Below are 21,643 nucleotides of genomic sequence, written 5' to 3' on the forward strand. Positions count from 1 at the left end.
TAGTTGCATGTAACCTCCCCAGCAACCTGTACACGTCCTCGAGAGCCACAGAATCAAACTCATCCCAAATAACATCAGCAAGACGTGTCTCTGTCATCCCGGCTGGATCACTGCAGTCTTGGTCCAAACTATCCCGAAGCTGAACGATTTTATCGTATAGATAACCGTTAAACTCCTCAGCTCGTCCCTGTAAGGGGTCATCCCGTCCCTCTTGATGAAGGAGGGAACGGGTCACCCGAAACAAGGTGGCCAGGCGGTTATCTGCCGATGCAATGAGGGTGGAAACGTAAGAACGTTTCGCCTCCTTCATTGCCACTAGGTAGGTCTTAGTAAAAGACCTCACTAGTATCCGATCAGCCTCGGAACGGCTGGACCTCCAGGTGCTCTCTAGGCGTCTTCTCCGGCGTTTCATCTCTCAGCTCCTCGGAGAACCAGGGAGCCAATTGAGATCTGCGCCGGGTCAGAGGCCGCAAAGGCACGACACGGTCCAAAGCCCCAGCCGCGGACCGTTCCCAGGCCGCAACCAGTTCTTCAGTCGTGCCGTGGGTTCTGCAATTATATGTTTGGTATTTAAAAGCAATGTAGGAATTGGACATGCTACAAAGGCCCATATTTTAGCATTTTTTTATTTAGAAGAATGAGCATGATTTCTACTTCAAATATAGCAAGTTTATAAAGGATTCTGTTAATGAGCTCTACTTCTATACTCTGCAAGTGTATAGAAATATTCTCTATTAAGAATCTTATGGCCTGAATTACATAGATGTGGGTGATAAAATAGGAAGAACCAACAGTCCAATCTCAGGAAATTAGGTATTTCTGCTACTGATCACCCCACCAAGAAGAACATGCCTTTCCAGTAGAGCCATTCTGTGAAAGAATTCAAGTTACAAGTGTACTCGTTAGCTCAACATCTAGCTCATCTATTGCTGATACCCCCATTAAGGTCTCAAAAGAATTGTTTTCTGACTAGAAGAATAAATTATTTTCACTGTTGACTTCAAAAAATTGATGAATGTTTTCATGACTACAATCTACCATCACTGCCATCTGTCCAAACTGTTGGTCCAATTCCTATTCTATGTTAAGTGTTCACCAGAATTTAAATATCTAGATTCAGTCTTTCAACTTTATTTTCTATAAGGAACAGCCACCTTAGAAAACATTGCATCATGACATGCAGTTAAACTACTTGGAACATTTAATCTTGGCAGATGCATTTTAAAGTGCAATCTTCCATTATATAATCCTGTAGTTCTGGAATAGCTTGAAGACAGATGAATCATCTAACTTCTTTAAACTTAGCTATTAAAAGCCTCCTATTTTTAAACTGATCAAGGACATTCATTGGCAATACAATCTATTTTTGTTTTGTGTGAACAGAAAGCTTTTTAAAAGCACTTATTTGACTCCTATATCTTAATATAACATCAATGTAAAAAATAGCTGAATTTTATCTTCATTTAGGGAAAAATGGAATATAAACTTGTTTTACGTTGGGTTATGAACACAATAACTTCTGCCAGATTTCTCCTTGTGGAAACAGGTATTTCTTTACAGAATCTTCTTTCATTTCAGAGGAATATCCTGCATCCTGAAAGAAAAATTTCACGTTTAAATATATAAAAATAAACATGCCCTACTAGTATGTGCTCAGTATGGTTATTTAATGTGGTACATATGTTAATAACAATATGAGCTAAATGCATTATTGATTAAATTTGATTTGTCAACAACTCTTGAAAGCTATATAGAAGGGAATATTTAATGTCTATATTTGTAGTTTTCCTTCAAGATAAATCGGGGATGCTCTTTTTCTGTAAAACCACTGCTCCACATTAGGCTAGGCTAAGAAAGTGAGTTCTTGTAGTCCCCACTGTATTTGATGGTGAAATGGAAGGCTTCAACCTCCGACTTGCTTCAAGGTAATTGAAAATATTTCAGTAACTAATATAAAGATTATGAAGCAAGTATGGATGTATAAAACTCATTAGAACATCCTTTAGGAAACAGCCTGACACAAATTGGTAGATAGTATTTTGAAAAGTGTGGAATAGCTGAATTGGAATGCTAAGAAATCTTGGAACTGAATCTTGCTTCCTTAAATTTTTATATAAAAACATGGTGAGACCTCTGAAAATATTTTAAATATTGAACGCAAGTACCTGGGGTGGCATGTAAGATGCATTCATGATTACTACAGGATACTTGAAGTGTTCATGCAAGTGATCTACATATTCACACATCCTAAAAAGAAAAAAAATATGAAATATTTACGATTCAAACGAACTTGCATTTATTAAGGGTTGCTATTCCACTAGTAAAAATACATAGGTTGGCCTTGACTTATAACTATAATTGGAAACATATTTTTGGAAACAGGCTGCTTTGATTGTTAAATTGTTAATCTGTGGCATCTTCATGACTGGATCCAATTTTATGATTTTTTTGTGAGAAAAATGGAGTAAAGCAAATCACAGTGGCATTAAGCAAATCAGTCATTAACCCAAACCCATTCTTCCATTCTTCACAATTCATAACCATACTACCCTGGGACTCTGCAATCAGTGGTAAAGGAAAATAAAGCACCTGTTCTGACCCATTGTAATTTCAAGTTGTTGTTTAAGCTGTAAATTGTAAATTGAGGACTACCTGTAAATATCAGCTAGATGAACAATGGAATATATCCAATTAATATATATTAAATATTAATCCAATTAATATAGTTATTACATACTCATACTTATATATGTGCTTATATATTGTATAGTTATTACATGCTTATGCTTATATATACTGTGTGACAAAAATAAAATAAAAATAAAAATAAAGCTTGCCATGGCTGGTAAGATTGAATCCTGTTTCCATTTTAAAGACATTTTCAAAGTTATACAAAGAAAGAGCTTTATTCTGAATCTTCTATAATCCGAAATTATTTTTTGTTGCTTGATCACAGCTACACAAGTACTTGCTTTAAGTGTTTCAAGATACATGACAAAATCCCTTACCTATTTTCAAGGCTGCCAGATACTGAAATGTAGTCAAATATTATTAAGTGCTGGACCAACTCACAGAGTCCGACGCCTCCTGCATGAGGACATACTGGAACTGGGGGAGAAAGATGTAAAATTTATTGATAGTTTTTCCTCAAAATCCCTGTCCAGACTAGATAATCCTTTCCAACTGGCGCTCCATAAATGGGAATGACATTTTCATTTGTCATCTCTGCTTACACTATCTAGATTGGAGCTCAGCATCTGGAAAGCCGCATGCTGTTCATTACTGTTACAGAAATATGTAATTTGTTTTGATACATAATTCACACCTCTGAGCTTGCTTTTAAGCCAGGCTTCTGGGTGAAGCCAAACTTTCAAACGAACTATCTCAGCTACAAAGAATTATAAAATGTGTTGCTTCTTGTGTGTCAATCTGTTTCTTAATATTTCTCTGTTATCTCTGTTTTAAGTGTTACTGCAGCATTTCCAGGAGTCTTACTTTGAAACTTCTTGGCCATCAGCAATACAGACAAGTTTTCATTGACACTTCCAAGCCTACAACTGTCCACCTGGAGGTAGCTCAGAGCCTGAGCCTGTAGGAACTGCTTGAACATCACTCTGTTATGGCACTGCAGATAATGAAAACACACATTCTCTTAGCTCAAAACACTGCATGATTAGAAAATGCTTATAAAAATGTTGGATAAATCCAAGTAATTTAGAGCATTTTATGCTGGATATTTCTCCCTTTATGTTCCAAAAACTTACAGCCACTGCCTATCTCCCAAATATGGGATAGAAAGTGATAGTTTCCACTCTCTAAAAGCGTAGTATTCCATAAAACTAGTTAGATATAAAAAAGCATGGAGATATGCTCTTGGTTAAAACAGTCCATTTAAAAGTCATTTTGAGCTATCATTAACGCTGTTTTAAGCACATTAAAATTAACATGTTTACAGCCTATGGACTTTTTCTTAAACTTATAAACAGTATAAACAGAAGTGTATGTATGGATACCCCAATAATAATAAGCATGACAAAGTAACAAGATGTAAATTGACATTGAAGTGCATTGGAATAGAGGTAGTCCTTGACCTATGGCTAGTTGCTTAGTGACCATTTAAAGTTACAACAGACCCCTCCTAAGGTACTTACAACCCAGTTCCAAAGACCACTGGCTACATCACACCCTATGTGACTACATTTTGGGCACATGGCAACATTTAAGGCCATTTGCAGTATCCCACAATTATGTGACTGATGTACAACATTTTTATTGAAAAATGGCATTTACTTCTGGTTTGTGGTAACAGGTTCGTTTAATGACCCAATGCAAAAATGTTGTAAAACTGAGTTGGACACATGGATGACCTGCTTTATAAATCATTACAACTTACATCTATGATGGGCAGGTTCTATTATGATCATAAGTTAAGGACTACCTGTATCTACAAGAAATACTATTTTTCTGCAAGGGGTAACAGAAGGGTCCTTGAGTGGCTCAGACTGCTAAAACAGTCTGTTATTAACAGCAGCTGCTTGCAATTACTGCAGGTTCAAGCCCCACCAGGCCCAAGGTTGACTCAGCCTTCCATCCTTTATAAGGTAGGTAAAATGAGGACCCAGATTGTTGGGGGCAATAAGTTGACTTTGTATATAATATACAAATGGATGAAGACTATTGCTTGACATAGTGTAAGCCGCCCTGAGTCTTCGGAGAAGGGCGGGATATAAATGCAAATTAAAAAAAAAAAAAAGAAGACGCTGAAATGCTCTGTGACCTTAGAATTCAAACAGAGAAGCATCTACCGCACAATACCCGAGACCTAACAATTGTTGGTAAGAAAGACAAGAAAATTTGAATAGTGGATGCTGCAGTGCTTGGAGAGACCAGAATAGAGGAGAAAGATCTGGAAGAAATACCAAAATACAAAGGTCTGCAAATAGAAGCAGACGCATTGTGGAAAAAGAAAGCAAAGAGTACTAATAGGTGCAATCTCAAAACACTACTTGACCACTACTTGAATACCACTGGCATCGACAAAAGCACCACCAATCAATTGCAAAAGGCAATTTTACAGCTTACATCCTGCAGAAATTTCTTTAATACCATTAAAAAAAACATCTGCCTATATCCTGAGGAAGATTCAATAGCTGGATAAAAATGCAAAATATAATTTAAACATCTAGTTGACGGCGATATCAACCATAATTTCCAATCATATCTTTGACTAAATACAAATTCTAAGATAAACAAAAATAGCTTACTGAAGGACAATTTTATTGCTGCTTCCTCTTGTTCTATATTGCAAGACGTACCCAGAAGGTAGAAGGAGGAAAGTTTAAGTCATGAATTTAATACAATTCTGAGTACATACCTACTGAGCATGGAGTCCAGCAGGGATTACTCCTGTATAAATAGATTAAATACTGATGCCATCACAGACATACACTGTGTGGTCATGTATGAAAATGTCTGTTATTAAAAAATGCAATAAAAATGCATTATTGTGATGACAAAAGTAGTGTCTCCTGCTGGAGCTTTACTTTCAGTGAATATGTAGCCATTTCTGTATTTTCTTGGTCACAACATTTGTTACAAAATTTGTAATTTGTTACTGTTGTCTTCTGCAATCTTTCCAAACTCCCAGGCTAATCTATAATTGTAAAATTTCCCACAGGAGACTCCTCAAAGCATTTGAAATCAGCCAAGGTTGGTCAGGTACTGCCCCCTACTGTAATCAATTGTCATTGCACAATATTACAGTATTCCTATATTAATCATAAAAGGGTTTAATTCAGCTAATTTCAACTGATAGGATACAAAGCTGTTCAAATCAGCTGGATCTGGAAAGGGATTCTTTGAAGTCATGGGGATCAGCTCCTTCTCCCAAGAAAATATTTCAGCCCTCCCCATCTATCAGACTTCTTATGACAGATCTAACTAGTCAACAATGAATATGGATCAAGTATATAGTAATTATTTCATTTCTGAGATACCCTATCCACATTTTAAGGTTAAATTAACTGAATAGTATTTAAAACAAACACACACACACACACACACACAAAACCATGGTTGAGTCCATACTTACTATTTGTTTTTTTAATATATAATGGCACCAAGTAGCAGCAATCTTCTGATTTTATCAGAACTATCAGAAAAAAAAGTCCCAAACAGAATTCAACTCAAGTGTAGATAAAGAAAGCTATGGTGAGGTATCAGAAAGCTATCTTATCAACATTCAAAATATATAATTGAGGATTAGTAAATAAACTTACTTGTTCTCCTGTTGCAACACCAATCCCTAATGGTGCTAATGCCTAAAAAAATACCGTAGGTTTTTAAGCGTGTTCAAATATAGTTATTCACAACAAATAAGCAAAATGCCATTTCTGCAGTTTGTCCATATTAGAAGAAAGTCGAAAGCAGCAACAGAACTGCTAGTATTTTTTTGCTTTGAAATTAATCAATTAGTTGATTATATAAGTATTACATAAAGAGAAAGCATGTGAGCATGAAGAATGCACTTGTCATAAATGATTTAGTTATGTATATTAAATCAGCATGAAGTCAATAGTTCTTACACAATACTGTATTTCTGCTATGGTGCTCAGATACTCTTATACTCTAATGAGGTTTGAATATAGTATCTATTTTGTATATAATTGAGACGTTTGATACAAATACATTAAAAAAACATGATTCACAAGAGTAGTGCTGATTGACCAGCTCATGTATGAGAATACATTTCAGACTTCTATTATAGTCTAAAAATATGAAAATCATTTAAATTTAATGAAATACTTGTTGAGTATGTGAAAGGATCTCTCACCAGGCATATGATAATAACTTTTGCTAGAATCTGAAGTTCCAATGTAGCTCTCCAGCCAATAAATCAACATGGCGTCTGGTGGATGGCAAGTCTATTAACTGAAACCATGTTTCTTACCTTAGCAATTCTTGCATGCCCCAGAATATCATCAGGAGAAGTTGGTTCTTCAATCCATAGCGGTTTGAACTCAGCTAGTTCAGTGACCCAGTCTATGGCTTCTTCCACCTCCCATCTTTGGTTAGCATCCAACAACTATGAATAAATACAGTCTAAATTCAGGATGGTGCTGTTCCTGTAACTATAACATTAAGACAGGTGTAAAGTGACATAGGCTTAAGGCAAGTTCCCTCCTGATAAGATGGGCAATGCCCTAAATGATATGGTATCTGCTAGCTGACATTACCGAAAATTTATTTTGAAAAAGTGTTACTGTTATTTTTTTATTTTTTTAAATACAAGGTTACATTTAGCAAACAAGCCGAGTCTAAAATCAAATTCCTCTGTATCTCCTAAATCCTATATAATTCTAAAAAATTCATGGCACTAAAAAGAAGACTTGACTCATCTGTTTCTAGTAAGTTTTTCCCCTTATTTTTCAAATTCTAAAATATAACCTATTTGGCATTATACAAATGTACATACCAGTGTATTTTCAGGACCAATCATTTCTCTAACAACTTTGCATCTCCGAATGTCATCCTGGAGATCTTTTCCGACTTTCACTTTGAACCTAAGCACACATTTGCAATCAAATATGAACTATATCTCAATAACTGTGACAATTTTACTGTAGAAAAACATTCACTTGTATCATTCCACATTATCGATATAATCAGGAAAAAACAATGAGTAGAAAAATTCCCAATCCATCCAGGCCAAGGGTCCCCATCCCCGGTCTGTGCCATGCCAGAAACTGGGGCACGCAAACAAGGGAAGGCCCATCTGGGAGATGCAGACACCATGCGAAACCACGTCCCCTCCTATCTACAGAACAACCTCTCCCCAGGGAACCGGTCCCTGGTGCCCAAAAGATTGGGGGTTGCTAATCCAGGCAATGTAAAATATGCCTAGTAAAATGATTCTTCACAGAAACATTAAAGGAAGTGTCCTAAAATCCTCAAATCTTTTCTTGCTCAACCTGAGTTTAATTCCTGATGATTGTATAGCCATGGAAACACCATGGAAGTAATTTTTTTTTAAGTTTCTTTTTTTTAATCTCTCTACACTCTGCAGCAATGTTTCTGAACTTCAAATCAAGGTTCAAGTTCTATTGCTTTTTCTTCCTGCCTATGCAATGCAATGCAATGAGTTAGATCATGGCACTAAAGTTTTTCTCAGCAACTTTACGATGTATAGACTTCAACATCCAGAATTCCCCAGGCACTAGCTTGGGAATTCTGGGAATTAAAGTCCACATATCTTAAAATTAGTGAGGATGAGAATCACTGTACTACATCCTTGAGCTATCTTGTGGTCTTCTGTCCAAGAATGAATCAAATCCAATGCTGTGTAGCTTGAGGTCAGCCAAAGTTAATTTGATGCTGCTTGGCATCTTAGCTCAAATCTTTATAAAGATCTGAATGTGATGCACTCAGTGCTGTTGTCACTGATAAAATCTGAGCAAAGAGCACCAGCCCTCTCACTGTGCCCATAAAGAAGGGAGGGGAGGGGTAGAGGACACTGGCAGAAAGAGAGGTTGGTATCCAAAGCATTTTGATGAATTGAGCCTGAACTCTTAAGATGCTTATTTAGCTTCAGGAATTTAACATGAACAAAACTGCAAATCAAACTCAGCCAGTGGAAGCTTTAGCACGTTTTTTTTCTTACAGATATTGGGAAAACATTGTTATATTTTGCTACTGACTCAATGAGCTGAGTCAGCATAGAGTTGCCAGCCAGAGCCCTAACACAGCAGATTCACTTTCTGTAATAGGCTCTTCACAAATTAAAAGTTATGTGTGGATGGCAAAACCTACAGATGTATATAATGCTTCCATGCTTGTTAATATGCCATACATGCTTTCAGTTAAGCCCAAAATTGGGTTTCACTTATCTGTGGATGAGCTTATCCCCAGGTATATAGTTTTCTAAAGTACTCATATCTCCTGCATCTTCTCACATAAAAAACCCATCCATGGGTAAACCAATTATTTATTTATTTATTTATTTATTTATTATATTTGTATACCGCCCATCTCCCGAAGGACTCAGGGCGGTTCACAGTCAAAAACAACAGAAAAACATATAATACATAAAAAGCTAAAAGAATAGACAGTTAAATTCAATTGATGCTCTAACTTTTAAATACAAATTTAAAACCTCATTTAAACCTTTTTTTTTTAAATCCCAAGTTTAAAACTACGTTCAAGCTAGTCCTGCTCTTCCAAATTTGAATTACCAAATCTTTCATCAAAATACCATGAAAAAGGCAGGTCATCTTATTTGCAGGTGGCCTTTTCATGATATTTTGGTGAAAAAAATTGAGAGTTGGCTTATCCACAAGAACATACAGGTATGTCACTGCAAGAACCACTGGTGTGGATAATCTGCTTTGGATAGGAAGACAATCATTCATTTGATCTTTCTATCCCAGAAATTTTGGATAGTTAAAGCCAGTGAGTTTTACTTGCTATGGGACAAGACTAAGGGAAAAAGTGGTTCAAGTATACATCTAGTGATACCAGCACTGAATGACTATGCACCAGTCTTTATTTCTCTGGTAGTTGCATTTATGGAAAAACTTGAAGAGAATTGTGTATCTGCTGCCAAAAAAAGGGGGAATGGAATAAAGAATTATTACTTGTGATACACCATTTTCAAAAAGCAGAATTTCTGAAGTTCATTGTGAAAGTACTACTGGTAAAATTATAAAAAGGACTGTTGTATATCCTATCAAATTCAGAAAGAGAGCCAGTCCAGTGTAGTGTAGTGTTTAAGGTGTTGACAATAATAAGACCCAGGATCAGTCAGTTGCAGGAAGGAGTTCACTGAGTGACTTTGCCCATCATATCTCTCAGCATCTTCTACTGTGCTTAGAAGAATGCACAAGAAAAACACTACTGTACCTGGTCCATCCATCCTTCAGAGCTTCAGTGCATAGCTGCCAAGCAAATTACATCAATCAGACCTCTAGCAAGTATAAACTATCAGACAGACAGACAGACAGACATATAATTGGCTTTTAAGATTCATTGGTCACTTGGCCTTTTCTAACCAGCTTCGTTCCAGTGGCACCTACCCCAACCAGCAAGACTAATGACTGGGGTGACTGGTCTGTGGCTCAGCCAAGTCATCTGAAGAACAATCATTAGAGAAGTCTTGATAAGAGCTCTTGCTTAAAAAAACAAGAGGTGTGGGTGGAAGTAGCAGCTACAATCCAAGATTAGAGAGGGAAATTTCTTCACCCCTGTTGCAAGCACAAATAAAACTGCATATATAAAACTGTAAAAGGAATATGATTTATTTCACAAACTCTGCCTATCATAAGCAAGTCAGTCAAATGGGACAACTAAACAGAATTAGTTTATTCTCTTGGCAAATGCTAGAACTGGAAGTGGCAAAGGCAGAATGTGGCAATGCAGATTTCTGATAACTAACCTTACTACAACAGCTAATGAAGCTGTTTTGAAAGAATTTTAGCCAGTCCTAGTCAAAGCAAGTAATATAGGTAGTCTTCAATTTATGAATATTTAACAACGGTCCAGAATTATGATGGTCACATGATTGCAATCTGGGTACTTGGCAATGTGTTTGCACTTACAGCCGGTTGCCAAGAACCCGTGACCATCATTTGCAATCTTTTTGGCAAGCTTCCCCAGAAAGTCAATGTGAAGCTGGCAGAGAAGGTTGCAAGTTGTTGCTGCCTGCCAAAAGGACTCTCTGTTGTCTCTGGGGATTGACTGAGATGACTGCCAATGGAAGCTGAACCTTTCTGGCAGGATGAAGAGATGGAGTTCAGATACTTAAGATTTGAAGAGCCAAAATCCCAAAAAGAGAGTGGAGAGGCAACGCAGAAGGTAAGGACCACGGGAGGCCTCAGGCAGGGAGGGAGACCCTGGAAGGGCTAGTGGATTTCTCCACTTGCATGTGGATTTCTCTTCAATCAGGGGCTGAAAATGCTGCTTGGATTTCAGCAGGGAATTTTCAGCTTCTGAGTGGAGCCTCCCAAACTCTTCCTCAATCCCCCTGCACACCTTACCGGGGATTGCATCTGCTTAATGATCCTCAAGACTGCTTAACCACCACAAATGGGATTGCTGGGATTACGGTTGATGAGCAAAACAGTCACATGACATCTTACTTAACAATGGAAATTCCAGTCCCAACTATAGTTGTAAGTTGGGGACTACCTGTAGCGAGATCAAATTCTGCTGCTTTTTCTTCTGGCCTGTGCAATGCAGTAGATTATAGGATTCTCTCTTTTAGTAAGAGAGACTGTTACCATTACTCCGCATGGTAACAGATTAGTCTGCTTTCAGGCTATTTGCTTCTGATTTTGCCAGAACTAATTCATGTAATTTCTTTCTTAGGTGGACGTTATGCTCCAAAGATGAGTGTCAAGATGGCACAATAATAAGCTAGAGGTAAACCATCTCCAACACATCCAAGCCAACCATGGGTATATGTCACCATTTAGAATAGAGCTTGCTTTCAGAATTTCCCCCTCAGTGCTAATTCAGTTATTTTTTGTGGCATATTTGTGCATCTCAAAGCTGAAAGAATAATGTGGGAAAAAACAAACCTGCTTTAGGCAGTGATCTGGATAACCTAGCCAGGCACATGATGTGGTATAAGATGGGTAGCCATATTTTAACATTTGTTCTTCTACAAATATATAAAATCATGCAAGCGGTTAAATGTGATTTCCTTGCAACAGATTTCATACCCTTGAAAACCCTTATTCCCCCAATGTGATATGGTAATAATTCAGAAAATAATTCAGAATAAATCAAACCCTCGATTTCCCCAAAAAAGTAGGGCTGCAAAAAACTATCATTGCTTTCCTAGCAGGTGAATGTTATTTTTTTATGCAAAGACCATCCTAAGATACATAATAATCCATTAATAAATTATTAATTTGACAAGGAAACAAATATTTTGTTGCTTACCCCGTTCTTTTTTTCCTGCCAAACCAGTTTGAAGAATTGCTAGTGAAATGAAAAGATAAAGTGTAGATCAGATCCAAAACAGATCATTAATTTTGTTTGGTTTTTAAACATGACCTATTAGAGCAAAAAACCCAATACAGATCATTTTGCACACAGATAGACTTGCACATGAAAAAGCTTGTGAATTTCCCTGAAGCACTAAGAAGGGCTTTCCACTAAGCACTAAGAAGAATTTCCAGGTTGCAAATATCCAAATGACTGCTATATATGGCAGCAAGTAGTTACCAAAAAAAACCCCCAAAAACCCACATCAATTATCTTCTGTTGCCCTCTGCTACGGTAGTTATTTTGAAGGCTGACATTCCATGTACAGCAGACATAGCAATGAAGATAAGAGCACTTAGCCTATGAAACAGAGTTCCCATGCAAAAAGTGATCACTTTTAAGTCCACTAAAGCATTATTTTTTAACGTCAGCCCTTCATTTCACTTGCAATACATAAATAATACAGAAAACCATTCTACAAGGGCTGTAAAGGTTGCTGAGTTACTATATCGTTGTTGATTGAGATATTTAGTTTTTGCTAGACCCCAAAGTGTCAAGACTGCAAGTGTCATCTTTCAAATGCTGCTACTGAACTGGAATATTTAAGGTGACCAAAGGGGAAGATGATGAAATATATACAGTAAGAACTGTAGTATTTAATTAATACATTTAAAAGTTCAAGAATATCCCCCCCCAAATAAGATAAAACAGGTTGAATTTTGAGGCCTATTAAAAACGACTTACAAAAAGCTTCTTCTTCTGTTAATGCATCAGTAATGTATCTGAAATCTATGCAAGATAACAACTGCTTGGGGTCCTAAAAAGAAAAGAGAGAAGGAAACCATGCTAAAATTAGCTAGAGAAATAACAGAACGATATATACCAGGGATGTCAAATTCAAGTCCCGTGGGCTGCATCCAGCCCCTGGGGTGCTTAGATTAAAGCTGGAAACCCTGGAAACAGTGAAAGATCCATTCTGCGGTGCCTCTGCCAGCAAAAACGGAGTTTAGGAGGGCCGCAAGCAACCCTCCCAAGTTCCGTTTCCGGTTGCGACGGCCTCTTGCAGCCCTCTGCCAGCAAAAATAGAGCTCAGGAGAGCTGCAGGATGTTAAACTGGCCAGGCCCACTCATCCCCAAGGTCAAACACAGTCCTGATGTGATTTCCCTCAATGAAATCAAGTTTAACACCCCTGATATATACAGTCCATCTTTGCTTAAGCTTTCACAGCAGGGGGATATAGCTGTTACATTATGGCATAAAATTTTATAGGACTTCAATTTGAAGTAGAGGATGTGAACCCCATAGAATAACATCTTTCTATCCATAGCTGAAGAATCTCAGTGTAGGATGAAACCAGGCATGTAGCTCCCAATAGTTAATGTAATTATAAAATACTACAAGATATACATACTGTGTATAAATAGAGAAATGCTCCCCCTCTAACAGATGTTGAAGTCATAGAAAACCAGGTGCAGACTACCTGCACATGAAGGATTCCAATACAGGACAGTGCCTCCTGGTGGTCAGTGTAACTATTAAGACTAGGTACTAGATGTTTTCACTTGTGTGCAGGAGATAACATCCATGTGCAAAAACTAGGCTAAGTTGGTAAGCTCTTCCTTAATTGGAAGTGATATGTGCATCCTCATTAAAACACAATGGCTTCAACTCACACACTAAGTAACTCAGAAGAAAAGGAACAATGACTCTTCCTAAATCGAATAAATAAATATAACACAGTCATTCTACTAATCTTATCTATATATGGCTAAACCTCCCCTGTTTATCTGTTTGCAGCCCTCAATTGGGTGAAATGGTGCATCATAGGACAAAATTTTTGAGCCAAGGCATTAGCCCATTAGCATGGGCTAATGTACAGAACACCTCCAAAATTTAGGAACCATCATTTCTGTGAGATTGAAATTTCACAAACTTGTGGCTGCTTCAAATGCTGCCACACTGCCACTATCAGTTGCAGACAAGTCATTGTCATTTCCAAAGTTCCCTGCCAGCTTTCCTCAAGTTGATAGGCAAACTGGCAGGAAATGTAAACTTAGTCATGACTGCTGATGTTCCCTGCCAGCTTTCTACAAGCAAAATCAGTAGGGAAGCTATCAGGCAGCTGCAAATTGGAGGCCAGTGTGCAGGTAAGTGGCTGCTGCCAGGTGAGGGAGGTTGTAAGGTGATGAGTAAGAATGTGGTTAGGGTTGGGGATGTGCGAGTGACATGGCACAGAACAGGGAGGGTGTCTGATAGTGCCTGAGTGGTACAATAAGGGTCAGGGAGGATGCTCAAGGATGCATTGATATGCCACGGTGGAGTTAGAGTGCAGGCTACTTCTGCTGATCACCAGCTGCCAGCAGTTTGGCATATCAAATCTCACCAGGCTCAAGGTTGGCAGCCTTCTGTCCTTCCGAGGTCAGTAAAATGAGGAGCCAGATTGTTGGGGGCAATATGCTGACTCTGTAAACTGCTTAGAGAGGGCTGTAAAGCACAGTGAAGCGGTATATAAGTCTAAGTGCTATTGCTATTGCAGGTCAGGGAGAGTGCAGATTGCAAACAGCATGCGAGAGTTCACAGGTATCTGACATCACATGAGCACAGAGGGAATAGGGGAAGGTATGCAGATGGGGGAGACCTACCTGAACAAATTATACCTTCCCTGCCAGCTTCTCCATTGACCTTCTTCCCACAAGCAAAGTAAATGGGGAAGCTGGCAGCAAGTCATAAATTGCTCCTACTCGCATGTTTTTTTACCTGCTCAAAATAAATTCTATTCTATTCTATTCTGTTAGGTAAATTTGTTTAGGTAAATAAACAGCTTGAAATGATGACATAACTGAAACAATGACTCAAGGTACCTAGGGTTACTTAGTTACAATTATTTTCATAAAAGCATTATATTAATCACTTCGAGAGTCCAAGATCAGAAAATAAATAAATAAATACCGGTACATCAGAAATATAAAATGTCATCTGATATTCATGAGTGATTGTTTCAGGCAGAAAAAAAAGTTTTGAACAGAAATCCAAAAATAAACCAGTGTACAAGATTATCTACCTTCAAATCTAAATTGAAACATTTTAAAAAATGTATAGTTTTAACAGTTTAGTCAGTTATGATGTCTAGTCTGACTGTTCTCAATATATTTAAGCATGCTAAGTCAGCATCCAATGCTCTGAAAGAAATACATTATTTTTTAATAATGGCTTGATTTTTTTTTTCTTACCATGTCAACCAGCAGTTTCCAAAGAGGCTTTGCAAGAGGGTGCAGGAGAAAGAGAAACATTATGAAATTTTTAAACATAGAAATAACATTTTAAAATACAAAAATAAAATAAAGCAGGCCAATTCACAAGCCAGCTATAGATATGTTGTTGATCCAATCTCTAGAGCTTGCAAAGTAAGCTGTGCCTGATAAAGTGTCTATTACATTATTCAAGGTCCCAGCTTTGAACTACAAAGTACAAATACCATGAAATCAGAGTATCTAGAAGCTGCTTCCACATGAATTTATTTTAAGTTTATTCTGTAAAGTTCCTGTACACATTTCCTTGCCTGCAAATATCTGGCAGGTTGTGACAGATAGAGAAAGAGCTATTCCTCTGACACCATTTCATTTATGGAATAAACTTTTTACTTCTACAGACTTGGCACACTTGTTTATAAATTTGGGACAATGAGTAAGTATGGTGAGATCCACCCATTTATCATGTGTGTTTGATTGTTGCTACTTTGAATTCTATTTTGTTTGTTTTTTACTTCATCATATTACCATATGATGAAATCCTGCCAAATATATACGAGAAGGGCAACCTATGGCTTGCCAGAAGTTGCTGAATTATTATTTCCATTACCAGAAGTCAATAAGATCAAGAGAGACAGATGCAAGGATTTTGTAATGTACATAACAATCTCTAGAGAGTTCTCTGTTCTTTGTCCCTGGTCTAATCAATCAAGTATCTTCAAAATATGATAATGTTCTACAGTGATATTTTGAGGAGGCTCATAATGTTCTGGCAATTATAGCAGTTCTACCTACTCAACCAGCCATCACATTTTTACTAGGTTGATAAATGTAAGACAGTTTTTAAAAACTCTGTTGTTTTTTTTTTAAAACCTTACAATACAAAACACCAAAAATAAATGATAAGTGAAAGACAATTTGGAGGGGAGGAAGAATTGGATTTTTATTCTAAGTTGAGCATATGTTCAAAGGCATTCTTTGCCTTCTGACTATGATTTGAAGCCCCAAGATAGAAACAAAAATATATACAAAAGTTCCAAAACCTTAAAGTTATATATAGTTTTATTTCCAAATAAAAGGATCACATTATTGTAACTTACTATGAAGAAAGTGATAACATAAAAAAGCACTGTGAAGAGAAGACCTGAGTGACTCAGACTACATCCCTACACTATTTGTAATAATTGGATGATACGTAATTTTTACAATTTATGAAAATATTGGTTCAAAACCACAGAATAGCACAAAAGCCTGATTTAAACAATTTAACATAAAAAGTACTTACATCTAGCAGGGTATGTTCATGTTTATCTATCTATACTGCAGGACAGGATGGAAGAGAGCAATATTTGTTCAAAGACAAAGAGTGACACTCTTTTTACTTGTTCTAAATCTTTACCTTTCCTTCTTGTTTGGCCCAGAGATCCCAGACAGCATTCAAAATGGCAGCTGTGGCCAAATGTACGGCTCCTTTCTCAGGACCAATCTATTAGCAAAGCAAAAACAAAACCCGTGTTATTAAATTATTATGACAGCCAAGCACAAGTGTGCAAGGTTTCTATTATTGCCATCATTTCTGGATTACTAAACTGGGCACTTTCAAGAAAATGTTGGGTTTTAAAACTGCTAGGCACACATTAGCTATACAAGACCTTGCCTTAAAGAATTAAAAAGTATTTAATTCCATACAGCTCTGCAAGTCTATCATCCTTATTTAGCAAACATGTTGAAAACGTTTATTCATAAGGAAGCACTCAGTGAGATTTAAATAAATTAAATACTATACTATCCACAGTGGTAGAATATAACTATGCAGAATTTTTGTTTTGCTGTCTTTGAATCAGTGTTGACTCTTGATGACTGCCTGGTTTAGACCCCGAAATTTTCTGGCAATGGACATTATGTACGGTGTGTTTTTGCAAAAATGAACAAGCCCAAAATGTGTCTGCACAAATGTGTCTTAGAGTGAGTGAGTTTTGGATAAGGAGGTTCTTCCAAAACTAAAACCTTTGTTTTAAGAGTGAGGAATTGATTGGGAGGAGGGAAAGAGTGACTGAAAAGCCAGCTTATAGCTAATAAAAACATTTGGTTGGAAAAAGAACCAGAAAGAAAGAGAAATGAAATGATGATCATCTTTAGGCTGTATGTTCTTGATTCTCAAGAACAGGTTGTAATTCTTTAGAAGTTCACAGAAGGAAAAGAAGGAAGATGGAGATCTGCAGGGTCATCTCAGTGTATTCCCAAAGTGTCTTCCCAAAGTCACTTTGGGAAGATACCCTGTGCATTCCTCAATGTCTTTTCAAAGCCATGTTTCTTCTGGAGCTGGGTATTCAGACCAGTTCAGAGAGTGGGCATTGGTACATTTGGCTCCTTTGATGTTCACCTAGGTGACATGGCTATTGAGTCTTCTAGGTTCTGAAAGCTAACTCAACAGGTCTAGTCCATGGATGCAAGAATGCCTAAAGCAGAGTCCTGGAGATGCAAAGCTCAGGTCCTAAAAAGTATCAGTCACCTTGGAGCAGTAACTACAACACAATATCTTGGGAGGCCTATTCCCATATCAAGATCATGCTACTGATCTGAAGCTAGGTCTGTTAAGGACACCCAACTTCAGATGCCTCAAAGAGGATTTTCTTAAACAAAAGTTTGCAAGAAGAGAACAGTTCAGACTGGCCAATTTCACTGGTTCTATTGAAGGAGTCCTGCTACTGATAGAAAAATGAACCTCAAAATGAGCCTTTTTCCCCATCCTCTTTGGCTAAAATATCAATGTTTAATACTATGTTTGCCCAATGAGGATTACTCAGAGAGCCTCCTAATTTATCCCCTAACCCAAGGCAAATTTACAAAATGTTTAACCCTTCCTCAGGTATTCAAGGCGATCAGCCCTTTTTATGTGTTATCCAACCAATATTTCAATAAGATGCTATATATGTGCTCCATTTTCACACAATGGGAATTTTATTCCTATAGGATTCATTGGCATGATCACATATGCAATTTGGGGTGATGGGGAAGGATAATCCTAATAAGCATTCATTTTAGTAATTTCTCTTCTCTTCAAACATTCATCATGTTATCAAGGATTTCATTTAGACTTATATAGGAAGAAATGGTGCCATATTGGGATTTTAGGAGTAAGAATGTCTCAGGAATAAAGGATTAGTGATCCAGTTTAGGGTTACAATATGCAACCCCTTTCTGATATTCCCTCAGATCAATGGAATTTTCTTTCAATTTTGACCTTGATATTAACATTTTTTAGAATTTGTCAGAAGCTGATGGGGAAAATAGGAAGGGAATTCAAAACTGCCAAAGTTGGAAGTGTGGAAAGCCACAAAATTCTATGACTTAAAAACGTAAATCAGTAAGAGGTTGGGTGACAAAAATAGAAGAATTTAAGTAATGTTTCTATTTTAGGTCCTTCTAATGCACCATTTTCTTTGAAAGTCCTATTTTATGCAGTACTTTGTATAAAGCAACTATATAAAATCAAATTATTTTCTCTTAAAGAACACTTACACGCATATATTAGCCTTGTTGAAAATGCTGTAAGTTATCTTACCCATCGGAGCTGCCCATCACTGGTGAGCTGTCTGTAGAAGCCTCGAAAATCACTGATTATGTCATCCAAATCTTTATTAATGATATGAATTGACAGTGCATGGACTGCACTGATAACTGAAAGAAATAATTACCATCTGGAGATTACTACAAATGCAGTATTATCTATTTATTTAGAATATGGTGAACAATGGAAAAGAAACTTAAATATATAAAACAGAAATAACAGGATTGTAATCTAACAAACTCTTGTTATTGGGCATATTAAAAGTAACACACATAGATACCAAAGTTTAGCTCCAGAATCTGCCTCTCTTTTTATAAAAAATAGAAATTTTGACCCTGACACAGTGAGGTCTAGGAGTGTTTTTCTAGGCACACTCAATTCAGTTCCAATAAATGTCAAATGTGGGGGGAAAGAGGCACCTTGTTTTAAGAACTGCAATATCAGTATTGTAGGTTATGTTGTAGTGGAGAGAAGGTAAGCAACAAGCAGAGCAAGGTAAACTCAACTATTACATTTTTAAGGCCCAAATCTACATATATTAATTGCTTACACAGGTCAAAATATGATTTATGATATTGACTGACAAACCAAAATGGGGTCATCCAGAGGTGGGTTTCAGCAGGTTCTGACCAGTTCTGGAAAACCGGTAGTGGAAATTTTGAATAGTTCAGAGAACCGGTAGTAAAAATTCTGACTGCCCCTGCCCCCATCTATTCTGTGCCTCCCAAGTCATAACTGATTGGGAAGAAATGGGGATTTTGCAGTAACCTTCTCCTGGATTGGAGAAGGAATGGAGATTTTACAGTAGCCTTCCCCTGCCATGCCCACCAAGCCACTCCCACCAAGCCCCGCCCACAGAACCGGTAGTAAAAAATATTGAAACCCACCACCGGGGTCATCATAGTGTCAATTTGGGTTGCTTAAATAAATCACAATACATGTGTTGTATTTAAACCGGCCTTTGAAGCAGAAATGGAAACACATCAGAAAAGTCTGTCCTGAAAAGGGTCTTTTCCAAAAAAGAAGCAAAGGCGTTATTTAGCCAAAAATTCTCATGGTATATTGGGGGAAGCCAACTCTGGGTTAGTATAAGAACTTACCCACTTCTGTGCCTTTTCCCAGCGTAAATGTAAAGCCACAACCTTTCAAGCCATCGGGAGCGTCCGTTTCTATGACCACGTAGGCTGCGGAATAGTCTGGATCTGGATGCTAAACAGAAGAAGCAACATTGGGAAAGCAGCGCAAGGCGCACAGGTCCGGATTTACAACCCGACGCGACTGAAAACCGGCGCGGCGTCTTTGATCCAAGTCGCGTTCAAAGTCCCAACAAACGGAATTTGCCTCAAGTTAACTTCCAAGCAAGCAGGCCGCGATCTGGGGGGAAAAGGCAGCCGGAGCCCCGAAGAACGCTCTCTCGCAAGTTGCCGCAGAAATGGATCGAAGAACTGATCGGCACCCTTGCTCACCCGAGGCTGCTTGCTCTCCCCGACGTCCAGGCCGTCGCTCTGCCCAGCCCCGCTGAGCTTACCATGGCGTCTGACCCGTGTTGGGCCAGAGACGTGGGGAAGCGGACGTCGCTCACAGCCAGAGCCCGGATCGTCCCTCTCCCCATCCCGCAGGCAGCGATCGCCACTCGAGGAAGGGCACAGCGACTCTCGAGTTCGGGAACGGCTCCTTAGACGCCGATTGGGCCGCAGGAAGGGCGTGGCGAGCCGAGTCGCAGCTGGAGAAGGAGAAGGGGAAGGGGAGGGAGCAGAAGGAAGGAGGCGCCCGGCTTGCTTGGAGCGCGTCGGGTCCCTCCCACCCCTCCAGTCAAACAGTGGTCTATGAAAATCTTTATAAATGGGCAGCCCTAATTTTTTTAAAGGGTGTAGAGCCGCTTACGACTTCCAGTAACCATATGCAGTGCAGTGTTTTGGGAGAGGCAATAATCCAAAAGTAGGTTGGGTTTAAAAAAAATAAAATAAAAAAAACCCCCATTTTATTTTTCAATTTTGGGATTTTGGGATGGCATGTCATCCAAGCATTAGCCACATCCAATCCTCTTAGCTTTTTCTAGTTTTAGATAACTTCGTTAAGAATACAGATCCTAGAGTAGTTGGCTTTAAACCAGTGGTGAAATCCAATTTTTTTACTACGGGTTCTGTGGGTGTGGCTTGGTGGGCATGGCAGGGGAAGGATATTGCAAAATTTCCATTCCCACCTCACTCTGGGGCCAGCAGAGGTGGTATCTGCCAGTTCGCCACTGCTGGTTCTCTGAACTACTCAAAATTTCCACTACCGGTTCTCCAGAACCTGCTGGATTTCAGCGCTGCTTTAAACCAACCACCAGAATGTCAAACTGTTCCTCATATCCTCTCTTTTCTAAAGTCATCACGGGTTTATCTGAAAGGGCATGGCCAAAATGTTACTAATCTTTTTTCTCAGGATTTTGCTGAGACAAATTTACAGGATGTTAACAACTCCAAATTAATTTTGGCTAAATGTTACTGTAGAACTGATTCAATTCATAAGTTATATATGAATTAACTTTGTCTATGCAATAATGTCAAATTTAGGCTTAATTTTATTCATAATAATAGTATATATGCTGGCACAAGCATGTGTACTATAATTTTCTAAAATATGATTTACTATTGTAAAATAGTAAATAATAAATATTGTAAATTGTATTTTAGAATTTTAAATTGTTGAAACTTTTGGAAGGATAAGTGTCCTGAATATCAGTTTCTATTTCATAGCTGATAAATACTATTTTGGCTCCATAACAAATTTAGAGGGATGTTAGAATGTTAACATGTATCATGCTAAAAATATAGTGTTGGGGATGCACTTATA

General features: G+C 37.9%; 1 protein-coding gene across 3 annotated transcripts; it reads right to left on the reverse strand.

The window, feature by feature from the left end:
• Nucleotides 1-608: 608 nt before the first annotated feature.
• Nucleotides 609-20,535, reverse strand: ENOSF1 (enolase superfamily member 1). 3 transcript variants are annotated; one of them, XM_058175084.1, is made up of 16 exons: nucleotides 20,334-20,533; nucleotides 19,906-20,014; nucleotides 18,800-18,915; nucleotides 16,634-16,720; nucleotides 15,217-15,243; nucleotides 12,730-12,802; nucleotides 11,941-11,979; nucleotides 11,574-11,656; nucleotides 9,898-9,932; nucleotides 7,475-7,562; nucleotides 6,950-7,084; nucleotides 6,279-6,320; nucleotides 3,496-3,625; nucleotides 3,009-3,108; nucleotides 2,166-2,247; nucleotides 609-1,594 (listed from the first exon to the last, which is right to left on the reverse strand). In XM_058175084.1, the coding sequence occupies exons 1-16, from the start codon at nucleotides 20,415-20,417 to the stop codon at nucleotides 1,502-1,504; spliced, it is 1,323 nt and encodes a 440-aa protein (XP_058031067.1). In that variant the 5' UTR covers nucleotides 20,418-20,533; the 3' UTR covers nucleotides 609-1,501. The 3 variants fall into 3 exon arrangements, with proteins under 3 accessions (XP_058031067.1, XP_058031068.1, XP_058031069.1); XM_058175085.1 differs by lacking the exon at nucleotides 6,279-6,320 and having other exon boundaries at nucleotides 20,334-20,535; XM_058175086.1 differs by lacking the exons at nucleotides 7,475-7,562; nucleotides 9,898-9,932 and having other exon boundaries at nucleotides 20,334-20,534.
• Nucleotides 20,536-21,643: the final 1,108 nt, after the last annotated feature.

Source organism: Ahaetulla prasina, chromosome 3 (assembly GCF_028640845.1).
Source record: "Ahaetulla prasina isolate Xishuangbanna chromosome 3, ASM2864084v1, whole genome shotgun sequence".
In the NCBI taxonomy this organism is placed as follows: Eukaryota; Metazoa; Chordata; class Lepidosauria; order Squamata; family Colubridae; genus Ahaetulla; species Ahaetulla prasina.

What these genes read in the sequence shown, in the direction of transcription:
- ENOSF1 (XM_058175084.1), bottom strand. Translation starts at nt 20,417, where the DNA reads ATGGGGAGAGGGACGATCCGGGCTCTGGCTGTGAGCGACGTCCGCTTC. An exon ending in AACACGGGTCAGACGCCATG is followed by an intron (nt 20,015 to 20,333) that starts GTAAGCTCAGCG and finishes TCTTCTGTTTAG; the next exon opens with CATCCAGATCCAGACTATTC. An exon ending in GGAAACTGCTGGTTGACATG is followed by an intron (nt 12,803 to 15,216) that starts GTAAGAAAAAAA and finishes TTTTCTTTTTAG; the next exon opens with GACCCCAAGCAGTTGTTATC.